Raw genomic sequence first — 21,255 nt, 5'->3', positions numbered from 1 at the left:
GCCAGGTCACGATCTCGCGGTCCGTGAGTTCGAGCCCCGCGTCAGGCTCTGGGCTGATGGCTCGGAGCCTGGAGCCTGTTTCCGATTCTGTGTCTCCCTCTCTCTCTGCCCCTCCCCCGTTCATGCTCTGTCTCTCTCTGTCCCAAAAATAAATAAAAAAACGTTGAAAAAAAAAAAAACAAAACAAAACAAAACAACAACAACCAAAAAACAAAACAAAAAACGCAAAATAAACCCAAAGAATAAAAGGAAGCAATGGGAAGAGCAGAAATTGATTTCTTAATCCAACAGAGATAATCAAGAAAACTAAACATGGCAGCTGAAAACTATTAATAATCAAAAAGGAGACGTCAAAATATTGCAAAGATAATGCAAAAGTATTTAAACAACTTTATACAATACATTTAAAAATTCAGATGGAATGAAAAAAATTCTTTGGAAAAACCAAACACGTGAAAACTGACACGAGAAAAAACGGAAAATCTGAATAGTCCTGCATCAGTTGAGGGTACAATTTACAAATGTTCTTACAAAGAAAACAGGTTCTGAGACCGAGAAAACTCCAGGGCAGCTTCACCACTATCTTCTTCCAAATAACATCAATCTCATATAAACTCTTCAGGAGAATTTAACAGCGGTCGGCAAACTATGGCTTGGAAGCCAAATACAATCTGTGGCCCGATTTTGCACAATCTGCTAAGAAAGACTGGTCTTTACATTTTTAAATGGCTGTTTACAAAAATTTTAAGAAGAAGAAAAATACATAAGAGAAGCCATATGTGGTCCACAAAGCCTAAAATGTTTACCATCTGACTCTTTAAAGAAAAACTCTGTCCACCCCAGGATTAGACGAAAAGGAACCAGCTTACCACACTTTAAGCGGCCGGCACAACTTGGACGTCAAAACCTGACAAGGCTATTTCAAGAAAAGAAAATTACAGGTCAATCTCACTCATGAGTCTGCGTGAAAGAAATTAAGCCAAATATAAGCAAAACAAATCCAGTAGTATAGAAGGAGAATATATTAAAACCAGAGTTGGATTTATTAACACAGGTAAGGCTTAGCTTTCAAGCCTCAACTGAGAAAATTCACGACATGAATCAAGCAAAGGAGAAAAGATCATGATTAATAGATTCAAAGAATCTAATACATTGCGCTAAATCAAAGGTGCCATTCAGTAGACTAAAAACAAAGAGCAAATGTCTGCACTATCATATGGTTTAACCTAATAACCGAACACCTACTTCTGAGAAAAACTCAGCAAGCTGAGGGCAGAAGAGAAATGCACTCACGTGATGAAGCCTACTTACGCAAGCCTACAGCACATATCGTTCATAGTGATGAAATGTTGGATATTTTCCCCTTGATTGTTAAACAAGACAACCACGACCACTATCACCAATTCTGTTCAACATCTGACGGAGGGCCCTAGACAATGCAACGATGCAAGACAAAGACAAAAGGTTTAAAAACGAGCAAAGAAGAAATAAAACATTTGCTACCACGGACGGCTGTCGTAAAAAGCCCGAAAGAATCTACGGGTAAACCAGTAGAATAGGAAGCAAACTCTGCAAGTGGTCTAGAGACAAGGTGGCTCCGCAAAAATTAATTTCTAAATACAAACACACAACAGAAAAATAAAGTTTTAAAAACAAAGCAGCATCAAAAAAAAAAAAAGTAGAAGTAAATCTAACAAAAGAAATGAAAGGCCTCTACCCTGAAAACTACAAAATGTGACTGAAGAAATTAAAGACCCCAATAAATAAAAAGGTACATCGTACGCATGGACTGGAAGATTTGAAACAAGCTGATTTTAAGGCAAATCCATATATTCCCAAAGGAGATCACAGTGGTATTCGGCTGAAATCAAAAAGCTGATTTTAGGTCAGAAGGAAAGACCAAGGGCTAAGAAGGACCATGATATGCTTTAAAATGATCAGAAGTTGGAGGAAGCACATGACCGACGGGAGCACCAATTACGAAGCTACAATTACTAAGACAATGCTGTGCTGGCATGCGGACAAACAGACAAACGGGCCAGAACAAACTCCAGAAACAGACCTAGACACATACCTGACTGAGGACAAGATGGCAATTGCAGAGAAGAGGAGAAAGGATGAATCTTTCAAATAAATCTTTTGGGCCGGGGCACCTGCGTGGCTCAGTCGGTTGAGCATCCGACTTCGGCTCAGGTCATGATCTCACCGTTCGTGGGTTTGAGCCCCACGCTGGGCTCTGTCCTGACAGCTCGGAGCCTGGAGCCTGCTTCAAATTCTGTGTCTCCCTCTATCTCTGCCCCTGTCCTGTTCGTGCTTTGTCTCTCTCTCTCTCAAAAATAAATAAGCATTAAAAAAATTTAAAAATCTATCTATCTATCTATCTATCTTTCGGGCCAAATGAATGTCCAAATGGGAAAAGTAACCTTCAATTACCACCTCACATCATATTCTTTTTAAAAATCAATTCCAGGGGTGCCTAGGTGGCTCAGTGGTTAGTTAAGTGTCCAACTCTTGATTTTGGCTCAGGTCACGATCTCTCAGTTCATTAAACTATGAGCCCGCATCGGGCTCCGCCCTGAGTGTGGAGCCTGCTTCAGTTTCTCTCTCTGTCTGCCCCTCCTCTGCTCGTGCTCTCTCTCTCTCAAAATGAATAAATAAACTTAAAACAACAAAATCAATTCCAGGTGGGCTGCAAATCTAAATGTGAGCGGTAAAAACAACGAGACTTCTAGAAAATAATACAGAGCATCTCTACAACCTTCAAGTCGGCATAAATAAAACCACCAATAAACTTAGGACTGTGTTAAAATTAAGAACATCTGTTCACCAAAAAAATAATTAAGGGAGAAAATAGCGAAGAAAATCACTAGCGAGGAACTTGCCTCTCGTCTATATAAATAACTCCTACAAACCAGTCAGAAAAATACAGACAGCACACACGATTTTTTAAATGAGCAAAAGACACGCACAGGCACTTCACCGGAGCGGGCACCCAGGGGCCCGGCGGGCACGCAGAGCTGCTCTCGGCACCCTTGGCCATCAGGGCGGCGCAGACACCGCTGTGAAAGAGGACAGCGCCACCAAGCGTGGCCGAGGGCGGGCCGGGGGCCTCTGTGCGTCAGTGCGTAAATGGGTTGGATTGCTTGAGAAAACTGATGGCACGTCCACGTCTTGGCACGAGAAACGCGCGCTTCGCGGGGACCGGCAGCTGTCCCGACAATGCCTTAGGAGCGTCCCAGTGGGAGCCCCAAACGGGAAACCACCCCTAAGCCCTCAACACCAGAACACGTGAACCGTGGCGTGCTCACACGGCGAGATGCCACAACCCACAGAAGTGAACCACCCCAGTAAATCTCAGACATCGTTGAGTGAAAGAAACCGAACGGAAAGAGTCAATGTCTGACGATCGTGTTAACAGAAAGTTTAAAGAGAGGAAAAACGGATCCAAGGTGTCGGGAGCGAGGCCGCTGATCCCCAGGGGGCAGGGACGGTGCGGCAGCCAGGAAGGGCGCCAAGGGCGCCTGGGCGCTGGACGGCTCCGATTCCTTGATGTGCACGCCAGTTCCGAGGGTCCCTTGGTGCGAATCTATCAAGCAAAGCGCCACGGGTGCCCTCCACGGGATGCCTGTGACACTTCAGGGACAAGCTGGCTCAGGAATGGGCGCCCTGGACCAGCGCCGTTCACAGCAGCCACGGCGGGAAGACCGGAAACGCAGCCACACCTGCCAACACGGACCGGTCCGATGAGCGACACTGCGGCCACGGACAACCGTGACAAAGAATAAGGAAACGCGTTCCGCGCTAATCTACGAGAATCCACAAAGGGAAGACGACAAATGCTGGGTGCCGGGACGCCTCTCTTACACCAGCCACTCGTGCCCAGCGCGAGCAAGAGACCAGCCACGAACTCATCTTATTTTCTTCGCTCACATTTTATCAGCAGACTGGAACGCCCCGTCAGGAGCACCCCACGCTGCTGGGAGCACCAGTCACAGCGCACCGACGCTCAGAGACTAGCACCAGCTCCGACGGCCTCAGTTTCCCCTGGCGTCTTCTCCCACGCCGCGAGCCAAGCCAGGGTCGCACGCGGCACTCAGGCGTCGGGTCTCCGCAGGCCGCTCTCGGCCACGACGGTTCTCAGACCGTCCTCGTGTGTGGTGGCCCGGACAGTCCCGGGGGGCCGGCGGGTGTAGCACAGGACGCGCGTCCACTGGACACGGACGTTCCCCTCACGCTCAGACGAGGGAGGAACGCGGCAAGGGCAACGTGCCGGTCTCTTCACACACGCCGTCTGAAGCCCACAGCCTACGATCCCTCCCCTCACCCCCCTGCTTGTCCTCGACAGCCAGCTGTCGCACACCCGGAGCCCTCCGAACACACCGCCAGCAGGTGCGCAGAGCCTCCTGTGTCCACGCTGGCAAGGCCGGGAGTGGCCACTGTGCCCCAGACGTGCTCCCACTGCCACCTCCTTTCAAACGGGAAGAAATCGGGGCTCAGTCGAGTGAACACAACGAGGCCTGAATGTGGCAGATGAGGAGGAGGAATCGAACGTTTCCATCTTAATTACACCTTGTGGTGATCAGCAACCCGGTCAGATGGCCGCTGCCGGGCCTGAAACCTCCTTCCTCTCCCCAGAGCTCACAACCTGCGTCCGAGAGGGAGGAGGGATGGACGGCACACACACCCGCGTCTGCCCAGGGCCGGCTTCCGCTCCGACACATGGCGACGGAGGGGTCAGGAAGCACCCTGCGGACCCGGCCGCACGTGAGCAAGCTTTCCAGGACCAGCACGGGCCACGGCCACGGCCAGACCGACCAGCCCAGGCGGGACAAGTGACAAACAGCAAGGACAGGGAATGCCGGCTTGGCTCCTGCTCTCCCTGCGGGAGGAGAAGAAAACAGGAGAGAGGAGGGCACCCTCACATCCCTAACCCCAGGGGCCGGGCCCAGGGGAAGAGCCAGAGCCGGGTCTGAGCACAGGCGGGAGCACGCTGAGTGGCTGCGGGGAGAAGCTGACCCCAGCCGGGCGGTCCATGCCACCAGCTGCATCTGTCCCACCTCTGACCCCAAGCGAACTGCCCTGTGACCTTCCAGGGCACCCCCACCCCAGCAACCCAAAGCTGATGCATCCCCGAGGACTGGCGCTCTCCTCACCACCCCCGCACCTCCCTCTGCTCGGCCAGGCAGTCTCCCCCATCGCCCTCTCCTCTTGCCTGAGCCTGACCTCCGCCCCTGCTTCCCTTCACCTGAGAAGGACCCCAAACCCCTTTTATGGGTTGTCTTTTCCAACCCGGGCAGAAAGCACCAGATCCTGCAAGGTTCTTGGGCCTGGCCCTCAACTCACTGTCCCCTCGCCCCCAAGTGTAAACATCACACTCTAACTCACACGCTGCTGAGTAACAAAGCCACATTCAAAGTCTACTCATGTGTTTGCCTTTTAAATCCCAAACTCGAATCTGACGTTCAGAATTCCCATGGCACTCGATGAAAACGTGAGCAGGTGAACTGCTCTCCTTTTTCTGGGGCTATTTCCTAACCACTGCGGTCACCACGGGTCTGCATGGACTTCAACGTGCACACTCCACGACCGACAGAGACCACTGCAGTCAATGTGACTCAGCCCGTCCATCCAGAAGATTCCATAAGCACCCGAGGCAAAAGGGAGATGCAGCCACGGAGAACATTTCAAAAACCACTGGTGGAAAGTTCTAGAGCAGGATTCTTGGCCCGAGCCTCACAGCTCTCGCCCCACACGGAGTCTATCCTGGCTGGTTGCAGCTTCCTGGTGTTTGAGTTGTTTCCAACAAGAACAACTGTGTGGAACCGACTTGAAAGGGATCCCCCCAAACCGTGAAGGCACAGGAAACCCGTTTTTAACAAAAACTTGCGAAAACTATGTCTTTAGTTTACACAAAACCAGAAACTATAGAACCTAGCTTTGTAGAAAACAACAGTAAAGAGGTTTTCTTGGTAAATGATTTTATTTATTTATTTATTTTTTATTTTTTTTGGTAAATGATTTTAAACAACATCCCACGATGAATACGGGGGCTCGTGCGTCAGGCCACCTGTCCGCCCCTGTCCAGGTGAAGTCCAGCTGCTCTCGTGGATCCAAACTCGTCCAGGTGAGAAGGAGGATGGTCATCCCCCCAGGTGCGGCAGGCCAGGCCCAGCTCATTCCGAACGTCCACCCCCTTTCTACTGCCAAAGGGTCTGCTTTCAACTATAAATACGGGGCCGCCCTCCTCGGAACCCTGTACCCAGTGCCCCGGTGGAGGCCTCTCAAGGGGCAAGGACAAGATCACCCATCTGTCAGCCATACCGCCACCCTCTACAAAGCCACAACGTAGGCGCTGGCCTGAAGGCCAAAACCAAAGCCACGTGTGCCCTTCTGAAGGGTCAGGGCCCGCCAGGGGGCAACATGGCCCCACCGTGAGGGGACAACGGGGCCAGGCCAACGAGCCCCACCGATGCTCCTCTGGCAGAGGGGTCACGACTGGCACAGGAGCCAGTGGGCACAGAGCTGCCTCTGCCCCGTGGCTCACCCGGTCCCTCCCCCTGCCCAGCCCCCAGTGAAAGCCCAAATATTTCAGAACTGGAAACTGTTGAGAAATGCTAAAATGATGTTCTTTCGGGTAACTTACGCAAGTCAAGAAAGACCCAAATTGCACTTTTCTTCTCATGGATGGTGCCGACGGTCGAAACAATATCCCCCGGCCAGAGCAGACTCATCCCACGGCACTACGCACGCGCGGGCCAGATCCCCCAAAATCTGCTAGGAAAGGGTTAAAAAGGCCACCTCCTCAGGAGCTACAGCTGTTGAGGCCGCACTCATGCAAACTGGTCTGCCAAACCCACGCCTACCAGGACCCACATAACATCAGAAGATGTAAGAACACCCACAACCACAGACATCCCACCTTGCGGCTGTCACGCCTCAAGCCCTGTGGCCCCCTGGAGAGTTCAAGGAAAGCCCAACCGAGAACTGAGAAAGTCACATCCGCATCCAGCCAGGGCCACCAGGCTGTGTGAGTCTGACCTCGGCAAAGGTGCTGCCCGGCTGACACGCACGGATCACCATGGGCCGTGACACAGAGGCCGGAAAGCTGAACAGGGCACAAGAGTGGGAAGCTCCCCACATCCCGCTATCTTCCTCTCCAACACGGCCGGGCCGGGCCGGTCCCTGCAGCCGCGCAGGACACGCGGTCTCCAGCTCCGGGCGGTGTCACCTGCCAGGCGCTGATGCTCCATCACACCCGGGACGCTCCCCGCCCTTCTGAGAACCACGTCTGTGCCCGCCACGGGGAGGCTGTCCTGTGTCCCTCACCTGCCCGTGTAGACACGGTCCCGCCTACCTTTGCACCCCAATTCTATGAGAAACAATGTTGTACAAAATGCCCCTGATGTCCGGGGAGCAGCAGAAGGGACCACATCACCATGTAAGAGCGGACAACTTGCTCGCAACAAAAATCTCTGCTGCCCAGGTCTCCAGTTCGCCCAACACCATTTCAAACGTCCTAAAAACTCTTTCTGTCTACTAGTACCTAAGAAAGAAATCCATTAACCCTGCCTTGCTCCCTTTCCCCGGTCCTGTCTGGGAGACTAACATACAGCAGCCGGTGCCGTGTGGCTGCACGCGGGTGACCCAGGATGGAAAGCGCCCATGCCCTCGCACAGCCACAGGGCGACCGCAGTGTTCCGGCAGGGACAGCTGGGACCAGGCGGCTTCTCGAGCAGAAAGGAGCCAAAGGGAGAACAAAAGAACGGCAGGCAGGTTTGCGTTCTGTATGTCAGACCATGGTGGGGAGATGGGGCTTTATGGGTCAGCCAGTCAGCCTCTGGTTTGGGTCACATGAACGTGAACGTGAGACACATCGAGAATTCTGCACCCAAGACTGTTCAATACCGAGCAGAGGGTTTCCGCTACCTGAACCTTCACCCTAAGAGGCGTGAGCGGGCGAGAAAGGACTCCCCATACAGCGCCTAGAAAACCTCAGTTAGGTGAGAACAGACCCCATGGGATTCTCTGGAACTCCAACAGCATCTCACAGATCCCACGGAACCAACGCGTCAATGAGAAACAAGACGCTAATAAAAGCCCAGTTTCTACAAAGGATTTCCTAGGAAGACGCATAGACATCTTGAAAGGAGTAAGCTTTGGCCATGAATGCGAACGGAACACATTAGAATCTTCAGCTCTTCAAACGCAAGCTTTCCTCTTGGCTTCAGACCTCAACAACCGGGTCTTAAGAAGCAAGCTTCTGAAACATGGCCTTAGAGTTGAAAATTTTAAAAAGTGAACAACCAGCCACCCACCGCAAAAGGTCCCCAGAAAAACTCTGAGGACGAGGGCTCACCAATGAAAAAGGACCCCCTGAACAAACACAGGAAGCACGGAGTGGAGGAGCCCACGTGGCCGTGGCAGGTAGTTAGTTTTGCGCAGAAAACACACTCCCCCCATCAGTGACAACCAAATACTTAACATCAAGGGGCTTAAACCAATTTTGCAGATTCCTTTACAAATGTTATTTGAAATGGAACTGTTAGATACAAGACATCTATTTTATTTTAAAATAAAATATTTTATTTTAAAAACCGTTATCACTTTTCTGGGGTGCCTGGGTGGCTCAGTCGGTGAAGCATCCGACCCTCAATTTCAGCTCAGGTCATGATCTCATGGTTTGTGGGTCTGAGCCCCGAGTCCGGCTCTGTGCTGACAGATCAGAGCCTGCTTGAGATGCTGTCTCTCTCCCTCTCTGCCCCTCCCCTGTTCACTCTCTGTCTCTCTCAGGATAAATAAATAAACTTAAAAAAAATCATTAAAAAAATGTCATACAACTTTTTAACAACCCTCGCCTACTACCTTTCCGAAGGATACCGTATGGTAAAAGTGAGAAAATGGTTGTGACTTTGAATATCGTTTTCCATGATAAAATCCCCGAAGCTCTGAAGTTGCATTTCAGCATGGAATGTTCCAGGTCCCAGTCAGGAAGGATCACAGCATTCAAGAACAGAGGCAGGAGCACTGGGCGGAGGAGGGGGTGACAAGGACTGAGGGTGGCAGGGGGCCCGAAGTCCAACAGGACAGAGGCCCCCGTACAACGTCTGGGTTTATGACTCTGAAAGACGACCCAGAGCCGGAACCCAAGCCAGCCCTCCTGGAGAGCAGCTGCGCCCTGCGAGGGCCACTCTCCCTTCGGCCAGCGCCCTGGATCCGTGAGAGGCAGAATCTCTCTCCTCCATTTGTTTTGTAGAAAGGGGAAGGAAGGGAGGGGCAAATGTGGAACAGAAGGTTTCCTTTCATCATACACTGCTTATCACTCATTAAAAGCCAATATTCCCAATATCTTACTAAGTGGCTAAAAGCAGACCAATTTAAAAACACAAAGCCAGAGATGCTTCCAGAAGCTCGAAGTTTAGATCTGAATTTTTCTAAATCGTTATTTTCCTAAAAGTCACTATTTTATATCTTGTCCTCAAAAAATAAGTAAATAAAAGTTTCCTTGTTTTTATTGTTTGTTTGTTGAGAGAGAGAGAGAGAAAGAGAGAGAGAGCATGAGCAGGGGAGGGGCAGAGAGAGGGAAAGGGAGAATCCAGCAGGGAGCCCAACATGGGGTTCCACCCCACGACCCTGGGATCATGACCTGAGCTGAAATCAAGAGTAAGTTATTTAACTGACTGAGCCATCCAGGCGCCCTCCAAATACAAGGCCCTTAAGTGGAAGTAAAAAATTTCAACCCAAATCTCCCCAAGTACCCTGGTCCGCCAGTCACCTGGCCAGTCTTCCAGTCCCAGGCTCTAAGGACGGGGCAAAGACAAGCCCAGAAAAAGTTCAGAAATACACTCAAGGCACATCGCAAACGTCACCAAAGCCTGGCTCGACCGTGGCAAGACCACGTTCATTTAAACCAATGGAACACAAAGCGTGTGTCCCAGGAGGGGGCACGGTGCTTAGGGGCAAGAGACCAGGAGCCACGATCCCTTCTCCACACATGTGGGGTCTCAGATCCCAGGGAACTGGGACTGTGTCGCCCCCCCCACCCCAGAGCCCATACCCCACGTCCATCTCTCTGCTCCCAGTCTCCTCCCTGCGCCACACCAAGCTCTCACCTCCAGGCCCCTAGGCCCAGCTCCACGCGCCCCACCTGGGCAGGTGAGCTCCCCTGTCCTGACCTCGCGCATCCCTTCTGGCGGCCTCCGTGCCCCCACCCACCCCCTCTCACCACAGGGACCGCACGACACGGCCCACGGGCTCCACGGAAGCCAGGAGCGTCCACTCCTGACCCGGTCCAGTGCGCACAACGTCTGCCAGCACGGGGCGTACGTCCCTCAAGGGCGGAGGACCCATCCCGGTTCCAGGCTGGCCTCCGATCAGCTGCCTGACATCAGGCTAAGCACTGGACAGCAGTAGATAACCAGCTTCCTCATCTACGAAACAGGAATAACGGCGTTCTGGCCCACTCCACGGGGCTGTCACGCAAAACGAACGTGAGGGCTGCAAAGCACAATTCAGAATGAAGACGCCGCTCGTGTCGGCCTCCGAAAAGCACATCGGGTTGCGACCTGGAGTACGCGAGAGACCAACGTGGGTCTGTCACCATGATAAGTTCTACACGTGAACCAGAGCCGGATCCGTGGCGCCACACAGCTCCGCACCTGTCCACGCCGGACCTGCCCCCGCCACCGGGCGCATCAATCACGGCCCTTCTGTTCCGCCGCCGAGCTGCACTCAATGGCTTCTAATCATTCTCGCGCTGGGTTTTCTGTGTCAAATACATAGCGCGGGGTTCATTCTTAAATTTCAATATCATTAATCATCCAACATTCAGCATCTCAGAACTCAGAAATTTGCATTTCTACAATGGTGGCTTTGAAAAAAAGGACATAAATGCAAATGTTCCACATACTGTATAAGAATTTTCAGAGAATTGCCAAAACAAACCATCAATGCTCCATTGACAGTGAATTTTCCGAGCTCTTCATAACGACTGAGTATCCGTGATTTTTAAAAGACAAAACACAATTTGAGGATTTAAAAAAAAAAAAAAAAAGTAGGTTGAAAAAGAAGTCGTTATGTCTCCATCATTTCCAGAACAAACCTTGACTGATTGAGATCCCAGATAATGATAGCAGGGGGACCGGGGACGGTGGTGGTTCACGAGCTGCAAATGTTCGCACTGGGCGCTCCGGGAAGGCCTGGGAGACGCAGACGGGAGACGGACCGGCCATTCTGAACGCCTTCTTTGAGAAAGCAGAGGAGTACGGAGTACAAGAGGCACAAGCATCTCCCATCCGAAAATCAGCTGGAAGGACTGAGGCGTTTCCTGGCCCCCGTCTCTGGAACACCTGCATTCGGCCCTCGTCAGGAACTGGTTTACTCCCCACACCGCACCCAGCCCCGGGTCCTGCCCCCGGCCCAGAACTCCCCCAGGTCCACCAGCCGCTGTGGAGTCTCTCACGCCTTCCCCGAAGGTCACGAAGTTCTTCTCCAGCTGTCACCGGCTGCTCCTGTGGCCCAGTCCCCTGACCTGAGCGGCAGGACTCCCCGTCGGCCGGCTGTGCCCACTGGCTGCACAGCAGCGCTCCTGAAAGCCTAGGCCTGGGCTTCCCCGGGCCTCGTTCAAGGCCGCTCCCGGCTGCCGAGTTCCCCATCTGCTTGTCGCGGCCCAAGGCCTCGCGCAGGGTCCACGGCCCACCTGTCACCACCTGTCACCAGCAGCTCCGAATCTGTGCCTTCCCTGTGTTAATTACACGTCCTCAAAATTCACTTCCTCCCCTTAAAACTTCGCAATATCCCTGAGACGTGCAATCATTGCAAAGCATGATGTAAGTGACATACAAATGTTCCTTTCTGAGATAATTTCTGTATTAAAATATAACAACCTTGGCAGCCAAACTGGCCGAAACAAACAGAGTCAGGATCAAACGAAGGAAGCCCGAGTGTGCGGATGAAGGAAGCCCAGAGCCCCAGCTCGGACCAGCCAGAGGCAGAGCCTTGTCCCGGGAGACTTTCAGGATTAAAACTTTATGACAGTTCGAAGAAATGAGACTATGTTGAAACTCACCAATCACTAAGTTATTGTCAACACAGACTTTTTGGCTGCTTTTATGCAGATGGGGTATTCCACACTGAACAAAATATTAAGAAATCAAAGAACGGTCCAAACTAAAGCACTGATCTTACATACACGAGTTTTCCTCAAAATAGTTATTCTGTTTTTAACACTATATACCCTTTTCAAAGATACAGAGAGAGATAGGGCACTTGAATTACTCACTTCCAGTCCTGCTCAACCAGTTTTCCATCAAGGGCATGGTCTGGAGGGACACAGGTCCCAGGGACTCCACTGCGGGCTCCCTGAGATTTGCCAGGAGGGCAGAGGAAAAAGGGCGCCTTTGCTTGTCCTGCCGGGAGGACCCCACGTGTGTCCATCCTCCATCAGTGTTGGGCCGGGGACTCACCTCCAAAGCGCACGCCCTGTGTCCTAATAAGCCCATCCTGGCCTGTTTCGGCACGTCCTCAACAGGGAAGGGTTTGGGGCGCTGGCTGAGGCAAGACGCAGGTTATTTCTGTACCTGTTCTGTTCTTCTCGCTATCAAAGAGGAGTCCTTGTAGCTGGATTGCCCAGGCCCTTTCCCCAGGCTGCTCACATCATTAGGAATAGTTATTCAGGGTAATAAAACCCCAACAGTGAACAGTTTTACGTCAGAGAACCAGGGCCCGGCTCTGGCAAAGTTCAGAAAGAACAGCAATAAAATCGTAATGCATACCTCACCCGGCACCAGAGGGAGTTTTAAAGAAACACAGGGAGAGAAAAATCATACACATCAGACAAAAAGGTCATTTTATCATCAGGGCAAAGCCAACTCACACTGCCAAGTATGAAGAGGGGGGACCGAAGGCAGCTGGGCTGTCCCCGGGCCACAGGGGAGCACAGCAGGGCGGGGACGGCCAGGAGACAAGGGAGACTGCGCACTGGGCGGCCAGAAACAGGTCTCGGCCCCTTGTGTTCGGGAAAAGCGACAGAGAACTCCTAGAAGTTTCCCATTCAAGATAGCAAACTGAACAACCATTATTCCCTACCTCCCGTAAATCCACTCGAATTGACATAAATAGAAACATGAAAGCATTCACAGTAAAGCTGGGTAATGAGAAAATGGCAGCATAAAGTAATAAGGAACTCGGGGTACTCGCTAGAAAATCCCAATCCCGTGGGATCAAGGGGACAAGACAACAATCCCATCCGAGGTGGGAAGGAGAGTCACAGCTCAGCCCGACTCATAGGCCAGAGCAGTGCCAGGAGGTGGCAGCAGGGCGGCCGAGGGGCATCCGGTGTGCCGGGCCGTGCATGGCTGCTCTGGGAAGGGGGCAGAGGCCTGAGGAGACCCGGGCTAGAAGGGGGAACATCCCCGGGGCTTCAGGCCCCCCCCCCACACCACCGACACCAGAACCAACACGGGAGGGACCAGGGAGGTCTGGGCTCACCTGGTGGCCCTGCCCACACCATCCCTGACCCTCTGAGAGGGACAGAGATGACAGGGGTCAGTGGGCGACACGGCACACACGATCAGACAGGGCAACGACTATAATAAACATCAGTGGGCAAATTCTCCAGATAAAAGGCAAAGGCTCTCGGAAGGAGAACTCTGCCATTTGGTGAGACAAACCTGGAAGGTTAAGATAAGTGTGTAGAGACAGGTCTGTCAGCTAAAGAAGCCAGGGCAGAACCGCTTTTAAAAGATATAATAAACTTTTAGGGGCGCCTGGGTGGCTCAGTCGGTCGAGTGTCCGACTTGGGCTCAGGTCATGATCTTCTGGTTCATGAGATCGAGCCCCACATTGGGCTCTGTGCTGACAGCTCGGAGCCTGGAGCCTGCTTCGGATTCTGTGTATGTCTCTCTCTCTCTCTTCCCCTCCCCCACTCACATTCTGTCTCTGTCTCTCTCTCTCTCTCAAAAATGAATAAACGTTAAAAAAATTAAAGGCATAATAAACTTTTAGGCAAAGAAACATTAAACAAAGAAAAATACCATATATTCTATTACAAGAACTGAATTACCAAGAGCTAGCCGTTAATGTTTACGCACATAAAAACACACCAAAATACGTAAAGCACAAAAGGATCAGCAGTGCAAAAAGAATGCTGCAAACTACAATTGTCATAGAAAACTTCACATCTTTGTAGAAATCGAGCACCAAAAAGACTGAAGCTATGCTGCTTTAAATCACTCGATGAAGGTAACATTCATAGATAAACAACACACAAAGACTACATACACTCCTGTATATAAGCATATAATACGCACGCATGAGAAAACTTTATACACATACGAACTTCTTTAGACACAAAAACAGGAACAAAAGAGCATTTTTGCCCTTCAAGTGCGTGGGTGGCACGGACCAGATCAGGTCATGTCCATACCAAAACGTGCACCCCCATGTACACAGGGATGTAAATTCAAACAGTCATTTCCCGTAGCATAGTGACAACAGTGAAATGGACTAAATCCACCGAGTGCTGGGGCAGATGAAGAAAAGAACACTCTGTGTGCTCCTAAACTGTAATTAAGAAGGTAAGTTAAGACCGTGTCTGGACCAGCGTCTGAAGCTCATGCCCCCAACCTCGCAATTCTACTTCGTGGAACTGATCCACAGGAGACGACTTGCAGAAGCGTCTGTACAAAATAATTACGTGATGCCAATTTGGGGCTGTTATAAATAGTGCTACAACCGCATGGATGTCCACCTATAAGCTATCGAACATAAGATTTATGTACATACCAACATCAGAAGATGCTCGTAACATATTAAAATTGAGAAGAGAGCACAGAACCCCACATACGGAATGATTGCACTCTTGTGAAATGTTTGCACCCACACCCCTCTATGTTTATACACAGGAACAAGGCACACCCCCAACTCAACAGCGGTGGCTCGAGGAGTGGGAGGGGGAGCTGGGCACCGCTCGCGTCTACCTTACACACTTCGATGCAGACTGCTTAATTTTGCTTTATGCTTTACAGCAATCAATACGCGAACAATTTAAATCAATAAAGCTTTCCTATCTAAATATAACCGGGAATCCTGCTCTTTGAGGCTTCTGGCAACTCCAATCAGAGCCAAAGGAAGGTGTGAGAATGTTCTGGAGCGATCCCAAAGGGGAAGACCCAGACCCTGACCCTCCACGTCCACTCTACTGGGCCAAGCCCCGAGGCACACTAAGAGAGACGCGGGTGCCACAGCGACACTTAGCATCCGTCCGGGCGAGCCCCACCTCCTCTCTCACACAGATGCAAGACAGAACTGATCTCTAAGTGCCCTCAAAGACCACGTTGCACCGGAAGAGGCAGCAGGCTGGGCAGCAGACAGTGCTGGCTCTGGAGGGGGGTCGGTCCCGGCGGACAGGACGGGACAGTACCGCGGGCTCTACGCGGGAACACACACTGTGGCTCCGCAAGGGCAGAAGGAGAAGTCCTAAGTGCACGTGCCCGTGACACTTTGCCACTGACTAGCTCTGTGACCTCAGGCAAGTCACTTCTTCCCTCCGGGTCTGAGATTTTTAGGGCCCTGTGAGAACCCTGTGCAAGCCAGATGCTCCGTGCAGTGCCTAAAACAAAGCACGGACCCAGGAGCGAGTCCCGTGGCCACCGAGACAGGTGTGGATCGGGTGCCGCACCTCAGACCCAGCCCAGGTGCCCCATCACAGAGGCACTCCCGCCCCACCAAGTCCCCTCAAAACCAAAGAAACTGGATGAGGAATTAACTCTCCAAATCACAGACCGGCCTAAATGGCACCTTGCTAACCACAAGCCTCCTCTCCTCGCATCAATGGAAACCACACGCCATTTTGGCCGCGTGCAAATCAAAACCAAAGACACGACCCCAAACCGCTGAGGGTGAAGAACCCACCACCTACTCTGCACTGGGCGGTCACAAACCAACAGTGGCCATGCATCGAGCCAGCAGCGGCCACGCGGTCTCATCTCGAAAGGACGGCCCTGCCATCTGCCAAGAAACAAAGGGCCGCGTCTTACCTGGATGGCTTTGGGAGCTCATTGCTAGCAACGTGCACTCCTTTAAGCGGTTCACAACGGCTCACAACTTCCACGTAAACAACAGCTCCAAAGAGCCCCCGAGTTCCACGGACACATACACGGACAGCAGCAGGGAGTGCTGGCGCACGGCCACGAGAACTCCCAGTCTTGCTGACCACGCGTCGTAGGCCAGGTCATCCAAGAGGCGGGCTCTCAGGAGGTGACCTGTGTGGTTAGAGAAGGAAAAGCAGCGTCAGTGAGGGTGTGAAGGCTCTCATCCGACAGCAACAACTGAGGAAAACAACTGAGTTGGCCTCACGGATTTTACTACCGATGGTAAACGGTCTGCCGTGGGATCGGCTCTCCAGATACAAACCACCTGGGGGTTTTGTTAGTAAATAGGTGTGAAAACCCGTTGTAGAGCAGCGGCGCTAAGCCTTGGCAGGATCGACGCGAAACATTTTAGAAGAAAAATCTACACAAGCCTGTTCCCACCATGTGGTTTTTCATTTGTGCGTACTTCCACCTGGCCCGTCGCACAGACATCCATATCCATACACATCGTATCCGTACAGCCGTCCGTATCCAGACACCACGTCCATACAGACACCGTATCCACACAGACGTCCATATCCATACAGACGTCTGTATCTGTACAGCCACCGTATCTGTACAGACACCATATCTGCACATATATCCGTATCCGTGCAGATATTCGTATCTGCGCCGACACCATATCCGCACCACTGTCTATAACCACATAAACGCCATTATCTGTACAGACACCGTATCAGTACAGACATTCGTATCCTTACAGACACCGTATCCACAGCCATCCACATCTGCACAGACATTTGTATCCATACAGACACCTGTATCTGCACAGCAGTCCATATCTGCACAAACACTGTATCCATACAGACATTCTCATCCGTACAGATGTCCACATCCATACAGACACCGTATCCGTACAGCCGTCTATATCCACACAGACACCATATCCATACAGACGCTGTATCCATATAGCCAAGGTATTCACAGACATCGTATCCGCACAGATGTCCGTATCCATACAGACATCCACATCCACACAGACACCATACCTGTGCAGACATTCGTATCTGCAGAGACGCCATATCCGCACAGCCATCTGTATCCACACAGACACCGTATCCGTACAGACATTCACATCCGTACAGACACTATATCCATACAGCCACCCATATCCTCACAGGCACCGTATCCGTACAGACTTATGTATCTACATAGATGTCCGTATCCGTACAGACACCGTATCTGCACATACATCAGTATCTGCACAGACATTTGTATCTGTACAGACACCATATCCACATAGCCGTCTGTATGCACACAGATACCGTATCGGTACACAGTATCCACACAGCCATCCATATCCACACAGGCACCATATCCATACAGACATGTATCCACACAGATGTCCATATTCGTACAGACGTCCATATCTGCACAGACATTTGTATCCATACAGACACCAGTATCCGCACAGCAGCCCGTATCTGCAAAAACACTGTATCCGTACAGACATTCGAATCTGTACAGATACTGTATCCGTATAGCCATAGTATCCATACAGATGTCCATATCCGCACAGACATCTGTAGCCGCACAGCGGTCCATATGTGCACAAACACCATATCCGTACATCCATATCCGTGCTCCACATTCCCCAGTCTACGCTCGGCTTCCTCACCTGACGCTGCACCTTCAGTAACTCCCCAAGTTTCCGCCTTCGTCACGGCCACCTTCTCAGCTGATTTCCATTTTCTGATTATAAAAGTAGTAACGCACTCACCACAGCGGAGTATTTCAAGTTATCCATGATGCTGCCACAGAGGCCAACGCATGGTAAGGTTCGGACCTGTTTCCTTGCTGTTCTCATTTGCCCTCTGCCCACACAGACTGCTAGCTCTGTGGTTGTGTGTCTTATTCTCTGTACTGACGTTACAGCCAGGAACGGTGCGACTCTCTCTCTTGGTAACACAGCTTTGAAGGCTGCTTCCTAGTCCACATACGGCCGGGGCTACCCCTCCTCACAACTAGGCTGGCACGTGTTACAAGCCACACTCATCAAATCCTCTCCCCAAGCCCAGTCTCCTCCATGAAACATAGCCACTTGATAGAAGGGCCCGGAGACAATTACAAGAACTCCTACCACCAACTGTTGGCTTCTGGGGTGGCATCACGGATGGTATCTTTAATACTCGCCTGTGATTGCATCATCAGAAAATGGAAACAAACTGGAGCGTCCAACTCTTGATTTCAGCTCAGGTCATGATCTCGGTTCATGAGATCAGCCCCGCATCGGGCTCTGAGCTGATAGCACAGACCCTGTCGGGACTCTCTCTCTCCCTCTCTCTCTCTCTCGAAATAAATAAATAAACTTAAAAAAGAAAAAGAAAGTGGAGACAAACTCAGAACGTGGTAACCATGGCAAGTCTCCTACTGACCCTGCCTCAAGGCCCCTCTGAGGCCTCTGACATCTCTTCCTTTCATGATGTGACAGTTTCCTGTTCTTGATTAAATTATTCAAGGACCCTGTCTTTGCCCATTGCTTATAATCAAAGAATCTTAACCAGTCTGTCACAAGAAGTACCACTCTCCCAAGGCTAGCCATTTTGGCGGTTTCCATTACACGTTATCCATAACTCTAGGATTGAGAGCCTCACAATTATTGTTCTGTATCTGGTTGTTTCCTTAGAAAACACAGTAAATTATTTATCTCAGGTTCAAACTTTTCATTCCTCTCTTGACCAGAAGGAAACACCGTTGTCTTGAAGACAATGTAAATGGTTTGTCTGGCAAATCTCCAATGGCTCGGTATCCTTCGCACACAAGTCACAACTCGGCTGGGTATAAAAGTCTTAGAGCACACCTCTTCTCCCTTGAAACCTTCAGACCCTGCCCCACCCTCAGCCCTGCCCAAAACCCCACGTCCTGCTTAAGGACACTTCCTTCCCTTTGGGGACTGAGTTTCAGTGAAGATGCTGTTGCCATTTTTCTGCTGTCTGGATTCCACTACAACATTTTGCTTTCATCTTGAAATCCAAAAAGGCACATGGTAAGGGTCCCATTTCATTTATTTTGCTCCAAACCTGAACCTTTCAATACACACAGGTCTCTTTTCTGCTCAGAATGCTCTTCAATTAGGCTTGGGGTACTGTTTTCGTTAAACTTGTTCTGGCTTCCTCGGAGACCCCGATCCTGTGCGGCTGGCATCGCCCTCGTCTCTGGCCTCTCCCACCACTGGCACATGTGCTGTTTACTCTGCATTCCTGGGCATCTTCTCAAGTATGTTCTCCACGGCAGGGCTATTTTCCACCCTATCACTTGGATTCCTTACGGCCTCTGATACAGGTTTTAACTAAGCCCCAGACTCCCTGTTCTCTGCCGCGTGCCTCTGCGACTCATTCCTTTATCTTTCCTGCCCAGCAGACCGCCTGCTCCTCACTGGGTGTCCCGTCTGCAGAGCCACGTCTTCTCCCCACCACGGTCTCGTCAAGTTTCTTTTTTTTTTTTCTGATTTTGACTGTGAATCATTTTCAGAGGCATATTCCTCTTCTACATGCCAGGGTACCTCCCTATTCACCATATTCTGGGAGACCCCATGTGGGGATTTTCTGTTTGTTTATCCTCAGATGAGAATAGCTCTAGTCCAGACCCCGAGTTTGGCCAAAAGGCCGTGCGTACTTGCTCCTACCCCATCCTGCGTCTACTGCTTCTCAGAGCCAAAATCTGCTTCTTGGAGCTACACCTCTGGCAGCAGAAATACATGGTCCCCAGCCCAGTGCCCGGTGCCCAGCAGGCTCTGGCCTAGGGCAGTCTTGCCCGACTGAGATGCACTCTCTCTTCACAACTGCAGATTAAACAGAAAGCAGATATTTCTGCTACAGTACAATGTACAAGTTCTAGAAGAACCTCACACTCTGCAAAACTATACTGAAAACACCAGGACTTGTGAAAGAAGAAAAAAAAAAAAAAGATTGGAGTGGACTATTCAAAACTGCAGTTTGATAACCAGGCCACTGCAGAAATCAATAATGACACCAATAAAAACATTACCACAGGTTTTGTAAAAAGGCATATAAAGCTCCTAATAAATAAAAGGTGCTGCAAATGTAGAATTTTCTCTTTTAAAAAAAGGTGGCAACGGCTTTATGAGGGAGAATAAAAGGTAGAATTGAAGCCTCTGATTTATGGAATCGGGGACAAAAATGCAATCATGGGGAAAACTGGGGCACTTGGGGGGGCTCAGTCAGTTGAGCGTCTGACTTCGGCTCAGGTCACGATCTTGTGGTTCGTGGGTTTGAGCCACACGTCGGGCTCTGTGCTGACGGCTCAGAGCCTGCTTCGGATTCTGTGTCTCCCTCTCTCTCAGCCCCTCCCCTACTCATGCTGTGTCTCTGTCTCTCTCTCAAAAATAAATAAGCTTTAAAAAAAATAACGGGAAAAACCATGCGACAGAGCACGTGGCCAAAACGGGCAGGAGGCAGGGCCAAGGAGGGAACGCGTGCATACCACGAGCGCCACGACCCTCCTCCGTGGACCACCACGCTCAGCAGGAGAGTCCCTCACATTCAAACACTGTTCCTTGATGACAGAAATCATCAACATACAGAAAAACCTAAGTATGTTTTGACCCAGCTCAACTCGTGCACTACAGATCTCTTTCTCCCAGGAACCAGCAGCACTCGGGCCTTGTCACGGGACAGAGTGTGCACCAAGTGGGTCCAGTTCCTAGGGCTGCCACAGCACCGCGCCACTGACCACGTGGCTTAAAACAACAGAAATTTATTGTTCACAGTTCTGGACGCATGAAAGTTCCACAAGTCTGCAGTCAAGGCGTCGGCAAGGCCATCCTCCCTCTGAAACCTGAAGGGAAAGTCTTCCTTGCCTCTCCCGGCTTCTGGTGGTCGGTTGCTGGCAATCGCTGACACTCCTTGGCACCCTGCCTTCGCCACCACATGGCTTCTCCCTGTGTCTCTGCCTTCACACGGCCACGTTCTTGTACGAACAGCAGTCATACTGGATGAGGGGCTCAACCCACCCAGTATGACTTCATCTGCACGAATGACATCTGCAACAACCCTATGTCCAAATGAGGTCGCATTCTGAGGTCCTGGGGGCTGGGACCCCCACATATCTTCTCGGGGAGGGGTCCCACGATGACACCATTCAGCCC

At 50.9% G+C, this 21,255-nt stretch overlaps 1 protein-coding gene across 4 annotated transcripts in view; it reads right to left on the bottom strand.

The window, feature by feature from the left end:
* The window catches only part of HDAC4 (histone deacetylase 4), a 291,067-nt gene that overhangs the window by 238,220 nt on the left and 31,592 nt on the right, over window positions 1-21,255 (bottom strand). For all 4 annotated transcript variants that reach the window (XM_053902909.1, XM_053902908.1, XM_053902900.1 and 1 more), the window contains exon 2: window positions 16,035-16,259. In XM_053902909.1, coding sequence (XP_053758884.1) covers window positions 16,035-16,056 — 22 coding nt within the window. In that variant the 5' untranslated portion in view covers window positions 16,057-16,259. The remainder of the gene's footprint in view (window positions 1-16,034; window positions 16,260-21,255) is intronic.

The sequence above is a fragment of the Panthera pardus genome, unplaced genomic scaffold (assembly GCF_024362965.1).
Source record: "Panthera pardus isolate Hobbes unplaced genomic scaffold, ASM2436296v1 HiC_scaffold_10, whole genome shotgun sequence".
Taxonomy (NCBI): Eukaryota; Metazoa; Chordata; class Mammalia; order Carnivora; family Felidae; genus Panthera; species Panthera pardus.
The sequence above is the reverse complement of the archived record's forward strand: the minus strand, read 5'-3'. Positions and strand labels throughout refer to the sequence as shown.